This window comes from Onychostoma macrolepis, chromosome 03 (assembly GCF_012432095.1).
Source record: "Onychostoma macrolepis isolate SWU-2019 chromosome 03, ASM1243209v1, whole genome shotgun sequence".
Lineage (NCBI taxonomy): Eukaryota > Metazoa > Chordata > Actinopteri > Cypriniformes > Cyprinidae > Onychostoma > Onychostoma macrolepis.
Window position 1 is genome coordinate 25,580,857 of NC_081157.1, and position 13,789 is coordinate 25,594,645.

Genomic DNA, 13,789 nt, shown 5'->3' on the forward strand with positions numbered 1-13,789 from the left:
TAGTAATCAGAAGTCATGTCTGATTATTTAACAGACATAACAATGCTAATATGATATAACCTCATCGTGTTGCATTCTCTAATTCAGTGAATGATTTCCAGTTATCATATTGGATATATAAATTAGTTAGCGATGGCAAAATCACGTTCAGTTTGGGAGAGGGGAGGTTGCAGGGGTTGAACGCGAATGTGTACATTATTCGCCTAGTTTGTATTTATGTTTTTCATTTATTTAATCTTTTATATGTGACTTATTATTTCTTCTGTGTACTGGAAACTTTTGACACCAAGACAAACTCGTTGTGTGTGCAAGCATGCTTAGTAATACATCTCGTTTTGATTATGAGACAAATGGTTGTTTGTCTCCACCTACAGGTCTTTTTCTAAATTTCTACACATTATGTGATGTTCTGTATGTGCTATGAGGGTTCAGTGAAACAGACATTACTGGAATGAAAGTGACTGTCTAGATGAGCTCCATGAAAACATCAGTTGATCCACACCACAAAGTTGTTTATTTTATGAGAGAAAATAGCATTTATTTCAGTTTTGTTTACTGAAATAACTTTGGTTTACTTTGGTGATATAGACCGTGTACAGTTGGAACAGTTTTAGTTTTTTACATTACCACACAAAAACTAAAGTAAAAACATGCAATTTATTTGTGTGATATTTCTTTCATTTGTCTACTAAACAAATTATGGTCAATAAAACCTAAGCATTTCATAGTTTCTACAGTTAGTTCATAAAGACAAGGAATACTTTTGTTCTAATTGTACCCATGTCAAGTATAGTTAAAAACAGTACTTTACATTTTTAAAGTAGCCAAACCAACTCATTTCAATTATTATAATGTCTTATACAGTCATGGCCAAAAATATCGGCACCCTTGATAAATATGGTCAAAGAAGGCTGTGAAAATTAATCTGCATTGTTAATCCTTTTGATGGTTTATTTAAAACATTCACAAATATCGAACCTTTCATTGGATAATAAGAATTTAAAATGGGGGGAAATATCATTATGAAATAAATGTTTTTCTCTAATACACATTGGCCACAATTAACGGCACCCTTTTATTCAATACTTTTTGAAACCTCCATTTGCCAGTTTAACAGCTCTAAACGTTTTCCTATAATGCCTGATGAAGTTAGAGACACCTGACAAGAGATCAGAGACCATTCCTTCATCCAGAATCACTTCAGACCCTTTAGATTCCCAGCTCCATGTTGGTGCTTCTTCTCTTCAGTTCACTCATTTTCTACAGGGTTCAGGTCAGAGGACTGGAATGGCCAGCAGAAGCTTGGTTTGTGCTCAGTGACCCATTTTTGTGTTGTTTTTGAGGTTTGTGTTTGGATTATTGTACGGTTGGAAGATCCAAACATGGCCCATTATAAGATTTCTAACAGAGTCAGTCACTTATTGATTTTTTATCTGTTGGTATTTGATAGAATCCATGATGCCGTGTGTCTAAACAAGATGTCCAGGACCTCCAGCAGAAATATAGGCCCACGACATCAAAAATACAGCAGTATATTTCATTGTACACATGGGGTACTTTTTACCCCTGTGTTCACCAAACCCATCTTGAGTGTTTGCTGCTAAAAAGCTCATTTTTTAGTTACATCTGACCATAGAAGCCAGTCCCATTTGAAGTTCCAGTTGTGTCTGATAACTGAATATGCTGGAGTTTGTTTTTGGATGAGGTAGGAGGAGCTAGGAGAATTTTTCTTGAAACCCTCCCAAACAACATGTGGTGATGTAGGTGCTGTTTGACAATTTTTTTTTAAGGTTTTCTGACCCGAGACTCAACTATTTTCTGCAATTCTCCAGCTGTGATCCTTGGAGAGTCTTTAGCCACTCAAACTCTCCTTCTCACCGTGCATTAGGACGATATAGACACACGTCCTCTTCCACCCTTACAGAAAAACCACATAAATTTAACATGTTTTCCACATGTGATCACATGTTTTCCACATGTGATCACATGTTTTCCACATGTGATCACATGTGTCCATATATTTTCCACATGTTATCACGTCCATACATTTTTTTTCACATGTGATCACATGTGTCCATATATTTTCCACATGTGACCACTTGTGTACATATATTTTTCACATGTGATCACATGAAGACAACATTTCACATGTGCAGAAAAACACACATTTCCCATGTACAAAGCACATGTTTTCCATGTGCAAAGCACATGCTTCACATGTGATATTCACATGTTTTCACAAGTGAAATTTCACATGTGCAGAATCACATGTATATGTGGCCACATGTGACCACATGTGCTTTTGCACATGTGAAATTCATGTGTTTTTTCTGTAAGGGCAGGCAGTTTCGTAACATTTTATGTTGATTGGAAATTCTTAATTATTGCCCTGATGGTGGAAATGGGAATTTTCACTGCTCTAGCTCTTTTCTTATAGCCACTTCACTAATTTGTGAAGCTCAATTATCGTTTGCTGAACATCAGAAACACATTCTTTGGTTTTTCTCATTGTGATGGATGATTAAGGGATTTGGGCTTTGTTTCCCTCCTATTTATATTTATGTGAAACAGGAAACCATGGCTGGATAATTTCATGCTTATAATCACCCTGCAGTGCTGAAAATTGTGAATATGAATGGGAATATACGTCAGAGATATTTTATTCATAAGAATTTCTAGGGGTGCCAATAATTCTGTCCAATGTGTATTTGAGAAAAACATTTATTTCATAATGATATTTCCCCCCATTTTAAATTCTTATTATCCAATGAAAGGTTAGATTTTGTGAATTTTTAAAATAAAAGATCAAAAGGATTAACAATGTAGATTAATTTTCACAGCCTTCTTTGTTCATATTTACCAAGGGTGCCGATATTTTTGGCCATGACTGTATAATTAATTATATATAATTATTATATATTTATATATAATTAGAATATTATATATAATTAGAATGTCTTATATAATTTTATAATTATAATGTCTAAAGATATCATTTTACAAAAAATAGTTTATTTTATTTTATTTTAAGTTCTTTGTTTAATACCTGTTCTTTTATTATAATTAGCAGGACATCTATTATAATTACATTTTCTGCTATTCAATAGCCCACAGTTCATCAGTAAATCACTGAACAATTAAGATTAAGTAATAGAAATATTAAAGACTTAAAAACCAGCTCATCGTACAACCGTAAATCAAAGGAAATAACATTCCCTTAGTCAGTGAGTAATTCACTCATTGAGAAAAGACCTCAAGATAGCTGTGGACATCACAGACAGTCGTCTGTAACAGACAGTCCTCAGCATTTATTCACTGTTGGTGTGAATGGGGCTTGAGAGTTGCACAGACTGTGTTGGATCGGAAATGTCATTGTTAAAACACTCAGCAGATGGCAATATTTCCCAATTCTCCAAAGCTCACCAGACCTGCAAATAATTGAAAACCTCAAACAAATGTCTTCAAGAAGCCCCTGCAGAGAGGCCCAAAACTACTCTATTTGTGTGATGTGACTCTTTTTATTTTTTGTATTAAATATTAGCCTATATTATTATAAGCATTGTGAAAGGAGTGTGAAGAACAAGGTCTGAAAGGTTTTCTTCATGGCTTCCATTTAATGAAAAAGAAAAAGAAAATCAGCTGATTAGTGTTTTAGAATTGTAGAGTTGAAAGACAGGAAGAGGCAACAATTGCTGGTTTCATGAGAAAGGAGGCAAGAAGAGAGGAAGAAGGACCATTTGAAAGACTGCCTCAATTCCTAGTGGACTGCCTAGACAGCATTTCACGAGTTTGCCTGCCCATCCAGTCCTGATTGTTAATGGTAAACAAACTTGGCTTGCTGTTCTCAACAGAGGCTCGAACCCGAGGCTCGGCTTGAGCTCTGAGTTCAACCCCCCTATTGTGGTACTACATAGTAGGAGAATAACAGAAATAGAGGAGGAGATGGGGAGGTGGAGGGATGCCAGAAGAATTGTCACTGGTACGGCACAATATGGTGCTGCTTATATAGGTTCAAAATAATGATTGACAGGACTGAATGATTAGGTTCCTCACGAACGTACATTTGGAACTTTCGCGTCAGAATTCTACAAGGACACATGCACTAGAAAATAGTTCTATGTTATTTAACATCTCAATGACATCCAAGTCGCATTAATAGAAGAATACACACATACAAAGGCTCAAAGATTTAGAAACAATATAGCAGTTATAGCAGTTTCGTAACTAAACTGATAATTAAAGGTGTGGTCCAATTTATAGGCCTAGCTTTTTTTTCTTAATTTTCAGTGGGTAAAATTTAGTCACTGGGAATTTTTGCGTGATGAGCGTAGACGAGTAGAAAGCTGCTGTTATGAAGGTGACTTCTGTGTGAGCTGTGCTTCATTCATAGCTACACTACTGAACCCTTTTCACATGTTTGGGTTTCTCAGAAGCTGTCATAGTTGGGTAAACTTCTATAGCGGTGAATGGGAGACTGCATCAACTATATTTTTTTGTGTTCCCGGTTGCTCAGATAGCAAAAGAACAACTCCATGATACTGTTTTCATGACTTCCAAAAAGAGCAAAAATAAATAAATAAAACAGAAAGATTGGTAATGGCAGTCAGGAGAGAAAACATTGTCAAATTTCCCGCACTCCCTCAGCCGCTGAAACACTGCAGTGTACAGAAAGTATAGTTTTACAAATGTACATTTTTAAATATAATAAACTTTGCAGGACTTAGATTCTGATGGACATTTAAACGCGTTATCACATTTGCCCGCGAAATTTTGTTCACGTGACCGCTCATTTCGAATGCGCCGTCACATTTGTCCAAAAAAACAAAAAGGAATCAACTGGCGGTTTTAACAAAATGGCGGTCAAATGAGGAGGCAAGTTGAGCAACATATTGCTCGATAACATTGACAAAATAAGTTTATCATAGTTTTACATATATGACAAAACTGTGCTTGTTTTAATGTAAGCTAAAACGTCTAATTGTTCAATATCGCGTCATAGGATAATTTTGGTTGCTAGATGAACCTCACCAAATTGCGCACCCGCAAAATATTTCCCTGTAGGCAGCTTGCAAGTTTAAACGTCAAAATGCTGTCTGGGTAGGCAGCTCACTAGGTTTTGAGACAGCCCCAAAGAGGGCGGAGGAATAACACTAATACCCACAAATCAAAACACGATCCGCTTCAAGTTTTCTCTCGGTTGTAGAAAGAAAGAAGTTTGACATGGATAGTAGAAGTCATAGAGGATGACAAACTTTTGACTGACACATGTTTTCAGGAATGTATTTTTCTCCATCATGTCCAGAAGATGATGGCCAAACTGCAGCTGAAACTTTTTCATAAGTGCTGGGGAAAGGAGTTTTCATGTAAGAGAGAGCGGACCAGGATCCCTGTACGAGTCTGTTTGCTTTATTAGTTAAGACTTGTGTATATTTCTGTATTTATCATCTACACGTGCGCTTGTACGTGCTGTGACACTTACTGGATTTTAATGTAAAATATTCAGAAGATTCAAAACTTCAACTCAACTTTATTCCTGACCTGTCAAATTGGCTTTATTGGCGCTCTAAAGGACAAAATCTCCGGTAATAGTATTGAATTGAACGGATATCATGCAGAAGCTGAATTCGGTAAACAGTCACGCGGAGCTCCAGCAGCGGCTGGCGGATCTCGACGGATCCGGAGACACGGCGAGGGAGAACGGCACGAAACACATCCCGAGTCCCGCGGAACCTGTGGATACGGTTCAGTGCTCCAGCAGAAAGATGCTGGTCGGGCTGGACGTCCTCTGTCTGCTCGTGGGTAAGAGAAAGAAAGTTGGGTGACACTTTGTAGTAATTTAGATTATGATGTTAATGACCTAATGCTATGTTATTAGATTATTTGCAAGATATTATGAAATGTCAGCAAAACTTGAACTGGGTTGAACTTTATAAGTCGGCTATTAACAACCATTAGCTATATGATGCTTCGCAAGTCAAAACAAAGTTTCATGACATTTCTATTAGGACGTACATGATCATTTATTTAGCATTATATAATGTAGTAGCCTAATAATGAAGGTTATTTAATGCTTCCAAGCTGAAGTGTTTTTTCCACTCCCTCCCCTCCTGTGCAAAGAAAACAAGTTTAAAACACCACAACAGATTTATTTGCAGGTTGTGGAACATCCACTTCATCTGTTTTCCTCATAACAACAAAAAAAAAAAAACTTTTTGACAGTTCTCCACAAAAGATATTGATGTTTTACTGCTGTGTCAAAACTTGACATGGGAACAATATTTAAAAAGTGGAGAAATACAGAGTTGCTGCATCCAAATAATCCTCTCAAAAGCCAAATCAGAGTTTAGGAGAGGAAAATAATAAGTTCATAACCTCTGCGCACGTGGTGTGTGTGTCTTGAGTTTAGAGTTGGCAGGAAAGTTTGTCCTGGGAAATTCAGCCGTATCCATGGAAACGAGCAGTTCTCCAGAGAAAAGTGAAACTGCCTTTTCAGATGCCCTGAACTGCATGTGTTGTTTACTTTGTTTGGGCTATACTTTATTGTAGCTTTCATTAAAACAGTATTAGTTTCACTGTAAAAAAAAAAAGTGAAACTGTACAATTGTTACTGCTTCTACCTGATCCAACACATATTTAGACCCATATTTATTTATTTTTGTAGTCGAGATAATTATACCAAATAAACTAATATTTTGGTCTTTAAATATTTTTCAGTTAACCCGGTTAATATAGATCTTAGATTAGGTGACCTAAACCTTTTTTTTTTTTTTCATTCAGACATTTTCATATAAATATTTGCACATAGACTCCCAGAAAGAAAAAAAAGAAGAAGAAGAAAAAGTTTAAATTAAGTATTTCTGACTTGTTTTCCATTACAAATATTATCTAAACATTCTTAAATCAAGATGCATTTACTTGAGAGAAGCAAAATGACTATATTATATTATAGACTAAATATTAAGACTTAGTACAATTTTGAGAGTTTTTGCTTAAAACAAACAAACAAACAAACAATGTTCCAGTGGGACAAGAACAATAATCTTGTTTTGCCTTTGAATTACATTTGTTTTCTTACCCCATTGGCAGAAGTTTTTCTTGTTTTAAGAAAAGAAAAATAATTTTCCAGAAAATAAGACAATATTTTAAATCATTTTACTTTTCAAGTAAATGCAACTTGATTAAAAAATGTTTAGGCAAAAATGCTAAGAAATATATATATATATTTTTTGCAGTGCATGAACTACTATTCAGTTTCACATTATATAAGTTTGTTTATGACTTATTAATGAAAGTTATTATGAAGTGTAAATTTTCCCTGCCACTTCCCAAAGATTTTTCATCCCTACAAATCCTAGCAAAATGTTGTCCTGTTAGTTTGTTGACACAATTACTGCTTTCTGCCATACTGCTAGTAAAATTAGTGCACACCCCATTGGTTTCAGATGATTTAATGTGTCACAACAACATTCACAACAGGGATGAGGGGATAAACACTTCAATTATGTTTTTTTTTGTCGTTGCTTTTGGTGTGCCAAATAGAACCTGTCCAGGCAGACAGACAGGTTACAGTTCACCGACTTGACTATGTGGATCACTCACATGAGACCTGCTGTAGGACTCCAGATAAAAGTCCTCATCCCTCAGAATCTGTTTTTAGAAATGTGTCTGGCTCCTGCTTGAGGTTTATAGAGGAAAGGGCCTCCATTGATTTCGGAAGACTGTCACTTTCTGCCTTATGACGTTATAGCCGCGCACTCAGCAGTTTTGTGTACTCTAACAGGGTTAATTCATGATTAAGAAAGAGGAGTACTTATAACCTTCTGATGACAGACTGGAAAAAGTCAAGAGTAAGCAGAGAGGAACTATGCTGTGGGATGAGGCATGACGTGATAAAGGATGGGGGCATTTACGATTGCTTACTTTGGTTAACATTGTACATGCATTTCCCTCTTTTAATATACATGAAGCTTGTGTGACTTCCTCCTAATATTTTTTGTGACAACTGTCAAAGATTCAGAGCCACATGATGCTTCTCTGTATTCATCTGAAGAATTGAAATGGCGCATTTTAGTACACTTGAGCATTTTTCAGACACTTCACTGACCCTTCGCAAAGACCCCCCCCCCCCCCCCCCTAGTTACTGTTGCTATGTCCGACAAGCCATGCTGAGCTCACGTCACACATCATGTTCTCACGCAGGGAAAAATATATTGTGGAGCAAAGAGGAAACAGACAACACGCCAACATACAAGACAGAGCAGGATACTTCTGCTATGAAACAGTCTCAGCTTTAAAGTTTTGTCATGTTCAATTAATACTGTTTTGTGGCTCTTTAATGTAGTGCGTCAGTTCAAGCGGCACGTGAATCGAACATCTTTTTTCTTTACTTAAAGCATGAAATAAACATGAATGAACCACAGAAAGACATCAATACACACCATTTTTCAAGTTTAAGTCCACCAAAGTTAATATACTCTCCTGTCTGATTTGATTGATATGGTGGATTCTGTGTTATGATTGTTCAGATCGCTGTCAATCAAACTCCCTGCGAAGGGTCAGTTGCATTGCAATTTAATGAAAATGCATTACAGTTTAATTTATATTTAAAAAAGTGCGTTTTGAACCACTTAAGTAGGACTTAAGTACATATTTATATGTAATTTCATAATTACTTCAATTGTCTTGATAGTTCACCCAAAAATTCTGTTATGAATTACTCACCCTCGTGTCGTTCTAAACACGTAGAACCTTTATTCATCATCAGAACACAAATTAAGATATTTTTGATGAAATCCGAGAGGTTTCTGACCCTGCATAGACACCAACGCAACTACCATGTTTAAAGTTCAAAAAGTTAGTAAGTACACTTCATGGTACTCTTGTGAACGTGCATGGACGACTGACACGGAAGAGAAGAAATTGTTGAATAAAGTCATTTTGTTTTCTTTGCGCACAGAAAGTATTCTTCATAGCTTCATAAAATAATAGTTGAACCACTGATGTTACATGGACTATTTTAACAATGTCCTTACTACCTTTCCAGGCCTTGCATGTGGTAGTTGCATTGCTGTCTATGCGGAGTCAGAAAGCTCTCGGATTTCATCAAAAATATCTTAATTTGTGTTCCAACGATGAATGAAGGTTTTTCGGGTTTGGAACGACATCAGGGTGAGTAATTAATGACAGAATTTTCATTTTTGGGCGAACTATCCCTTTAAATTCAAATGCTGGATGTACTGACAAGCACTTGTGTTAAACTAAAATGTACTTTAGTGTCATTTCTATCTATATTTAAATATATTATTCATTATTTATAATGATGAATGTTCAATTTTGTGCATTCAGAAAATATGAATTACATATTATTTTATTAATTTAATAATTTATTTTAAGACTATTAATTAGAAATTTTACCAAAGTGTACTTTTTAAAAGTGTACTTAAGTGTGCTGTAAAACAGCCAATAGAAACACACCTGTGACTGCGCAACAGTTGAATTCTGCTGTATTGTTGTTTGGCAACAGTAAACAACCTACATTTAATGAATAGTATTTATTAGCACAAAGTTATTCTGCATTTTATTACCAGCATATTTGAATTTAAACATTGTTCATCGTATTGCTCCTGGCTTACTGCAGTTTAAACTTGAGACTATGGCCGGCTGAAGGATTGTAACTGATTTCAGTGTGTTGTTTTTCAGCAGTGAATAGGGTATTCATGCCATGGCATTCTGATCCACTTTTAATAAGCCAACAAAGCTGGAATAAGAGCAGCTTTGATGGCGGATCTGTCGGAGAAACTCTTGCTGTGCATGTGAAAGTAAGCGCCGACTGCATCAACAGCGGAAAACAACACTGTAGATTGTTTACAGAGGCGCTCAGACATGCTGAGACGATCGATCACTCACTTGGCTCCACTTCTCTGCAACTCTTTTGTCAGTACATTGCACTTGGCCAGACTGTGATACATAAGGAGGTTCTGGAGAAATGCTTGCCCTGGAGATATGCTTGAGTACCTGTGGTTTGAGCGGGTCAAAGGTGAAAGTGTGAAAGAAAGGTCACAGGCATACCTGAGTGTGTGTTGTGAGAGAGCCTGCTGAAACAAGCACTACTGATTTCCTATCACCCTCTCCCACAATTTCACAATCCTCATATAGCAGTGAAATTGGAAAAAAAACAAAAAAGTTTTTTTTATGTTGGATCATCTTATATGGTCATAAATGGCTGCAGGACAGCACTGTGCCAGATCTCACTTTGAAACTAGTAAGGAAAGTTTGCCAAGATAAAGATTGCATTTTGCCTCATCTGAAAATAAACAACAAAGTTTAAAAGGTCATGAAGTTTGAAGGTCATATGCTTTACAGACAGACAGACGGACGGATAGATTTCTGTGTAGCTGCTGGCTGGTTTATAATTTATAATATAATTGGAAATTTACATTTAAATACTTTAATTCAATTAATTAAATAAAATAGCTTTAACATAAACAATCCAATATATATATATATATATATATATATATATATATATACACACACACACACACACACACACACTGACACACTGTAAATAGTGATAAGTTGACTTAACTTGAGGAAAACCGTTGCCTTAAAATTATTAAGTAAATAATCATTTTAAAAAATAAGTTAAGTGAATTGTCAAGTTCACTTAACTTTTTTTAAAAATTATTATTTTCTTAATAATTTTAAGGCAACAGGTTTCCTAAATTGTTTTAAGTTAAGTCAACTTATCACTTTTACAGTGTGTATATATATATATATATATATAAATCCTGAATATTCAGTTAAGTCTAAATATAGGCAAGTACATACAATCTAAATATAAGATAGATCTGATTTAAAAATAATAATAATAATAATACCTATAATAAAATGTAATTTTATTTCATACATCTGTTTAAAAATGTAAGTCCTGAATATATAGATCTGAATTTCTAAAATTGTTTAATTATAATTTAGATTTTTATGGATGTAGATATATAAATAATGAATATATAGTACATTAGTCTAAATAAGTACATACAATTTAAATATTTTTGAATTTATAAATCTATAAATCTATAAAAAGAAAATGAACTTTAAATTATATTTAAAAAATCTCATATTTATTTTTTTATATAAATAAATATTTTTTACGTCTATACTTTTTATAGATGTAAATATGTAAATCCTGAATATACAGTAAATAAGTCTAAATAAGTACATATATTTTCACATATAATACAAATTATGATTTTTATCAATTTGTATATAAAAAAGTAAATCTGAAATTTAAATTCATATATGTAAATCTAAATCGTTCTGTCTGGTTGCTAGGCAGTTTCTAGGATGTTTCTGTGGGTTTTATGTAGCTGCTATGTTTTTTTATGAAGTGTTTTGTCAAATCAAATCAAGTGTAATGGCAGTCCCTTAGAAAAAACTGGTAACACTTTATGTATGGATTTGTATTAAGTAATGTTAACAAAGATTATACTGTACAGTGCAACAGTGTAATAACAGTGTATCGGTCATTGTTAGTTAATGCATTAAAATAGTTAATAAATGGAACCTTATTGTAAAGTGTTACCGAAAAAGTGGTAGTACCATGAAAATATATCAGTACCACCTTGAAGCATATGGTTTTCTCTCAAATACCTCACAACACTTTTTTTTTTTTTTGGTTTAATGATATATAAATATTTTAAAATGTGCCGTTGATAACATCAGTGAACACATCAGTGAACAATGGCACTGACAGTGATAGTGTTTTTGTGAATGATTTGGTTTCAGCGCTGCTTCGGTGATTCAGTATTCATTTGAACCCTGAGTGCCTCTCCAGATTTGTACAGGTCAGACACCCGCAGCTCTGATCTCAAGGAAATGATTGAGACATCAAAGCAAAAAGACACAGACATGGCAGTGAGTGTGTATGTGTGTTAACATCTCATTGAGTGAGTAAAGCATTTATTCAGGGAGGACAGGCATCCTATCAGATGGAGTGATGCTGCACCTGAATGAAGCCCCTCTTCCTGTTTATCACTTCTCTCTCCTTCACCTTTCTTCTCTGCCACAACATACAGCGTCTAATCGAAGGCGCTCTTACAAAAAGCCAGTGGAGTGTGCGTCGGTGTGAGGCCTGTAGGTGTGTGTGTGTGTATAAAGTGTCTGTTTGTATAAAACGTCTTGTGTTTCCACTGAGTTGGCAGAGAAAGCTGTCAAGTGAGACAGTGAGATTGCAGCACGCTGCAGCATGTCAGTTATGTGGGCGGCAGCACATTCAGGCCTGCTCAGGAGCACATGGTGTCTGCCGTTTCCACATGCTCCTTCATGTTGATAAATGCACACAGCAATTGGATCTCTGTTCTCTTCACATTAATAGCTCAATTATAATGTTAGTGTGACAGTATCAAATATGGTATTGGATAATACTGTATGCTCTTGCTAGAAATCTGCATACACATCTACAGTATACATTATTTAATAAAGATGCTAATAACAATAACTATAAATATTTGTTATAGTTTTATACATTTTGAATATATATTTCATATATACAGTGTTGGGGAGTAACTAGTTACATGTAACGGAATTACGTAATTTAATTACAAAATAAATGTAATTGTACTTAGTTACAGTTACTGAGAAAAATGTGTAATTAAATTACAGTTACTTTTGAAAATGTTAATGATTACAAAGGGGGTTACATCTGAATTTATACACACACACACATACAGATTTAATTGACTTCTTTCATAAATTGCATCGACTGCTTCAAAATGAGATACCAGTGTTTCAGGAGTTTCGGACACAGAATAGGACACATATTCGACTGTTTTATATCCTATTTGGGTTTATGCATATGCTTTATTTTTTAAGATTAATAGTTATTTCCCAAGGCATTGTTAGATGCCAGTGTTTCCTGTCATAATTATGCAAACATTTGATTTCAAAACCAGTATCATAGCTATTAAACTATTTCTTATTATGATTTTAAATCTGTATTTAACCTCAGAATGATCTCAAAGTAAATAAGAGGTGTTAAGTGGTGGCTGTGCTTTAAATTAAATTATTACACGGCTCTGTGGAATGCTTGATGCTGATTGGTCAGTCGTGACATTCTAAGGTATGTTATTCCTCGATAACAACTGGTAAATAACACAGACTCATCTGGGTGACTTAAGTCGGTGCTTTACGCTTGCTAGGAACAGTTTTTCTTGGTGGAAGCTTTGCATTTGGTTAGCTAGTTAAATATTAAAACTCAATTCAATATTATGTATACAATTTGCGTTCAAATATTTCAACTCAGATCAGTATTTCATGTGTAATTATTTACTTTTGTGGCAAGCAGCCATGTAATAAGCTGGATAATATACATTCAGTCAGTTGTTATAGGCCTTTATCACACATCCGCGTTCGAAAAGCGGAAGATTCAAATAGTAGCGTAAAGCTGCAGCCTCTATCAATGGCTGTGCCCATAGCACGGCATTGTTGTGGATTATTTATGTAGAATTCAGCACAGATACGTCTTCTAAAGACACCAATCTCAGTTTACAACAATTAATTGAGTATTATGAAACGAAGGAATATATCCAGATGCGTATTTCGTGACTTAATCAGGAGCGCGCGAGCCATACTGTATGTGTACAGGCAATTCTTCATAGTCTGATCACCTTATTTCAACACACAACAGCGAGAAAACTATATAAACAACATATCACATTTCTAAGCATTAGAAATAGCCAAAGCTTAAAACATTACTATAGGCTGTATGATTAAATTAAAGGTTTAGGGC

General features: G+C 34.9%; 1 protein-coding gene across 2 annotated transcripts in view; it reads left to right on the top strand.

The window, feature by feature from the left end:
* The first annotated feature begins 5,142 nt into the window (after window positions 1–5,142).
* Window positions 5,143–13,789, top strand: part of ppap2d (phosphatidic acid phosphatase type 2D) — a 35,721-nt gene continuing 27,074 nt past the window's right edge. The window contains exons 1-2 of one of the 2 annotated variants that reach the window (XM_058769300.1): window positions 5,660–5,799; window positions 9,044–9,168. In XM_058769300.1, the coding sequence (XP_058625283.1) occupies window positions 9,132–9,168 (37 nt within the window). In that variant the 5' untranslated portion in view covers window positions 5,660–5,799; window positions 9,044–9,131. Of the gene's footprint in view, window positions 5,800–9,043; window positions 9,169–13,789 lie in introns of both variants that reach the window. The other variant, XM_058769299.1, reaches the window with a different exon arrangement.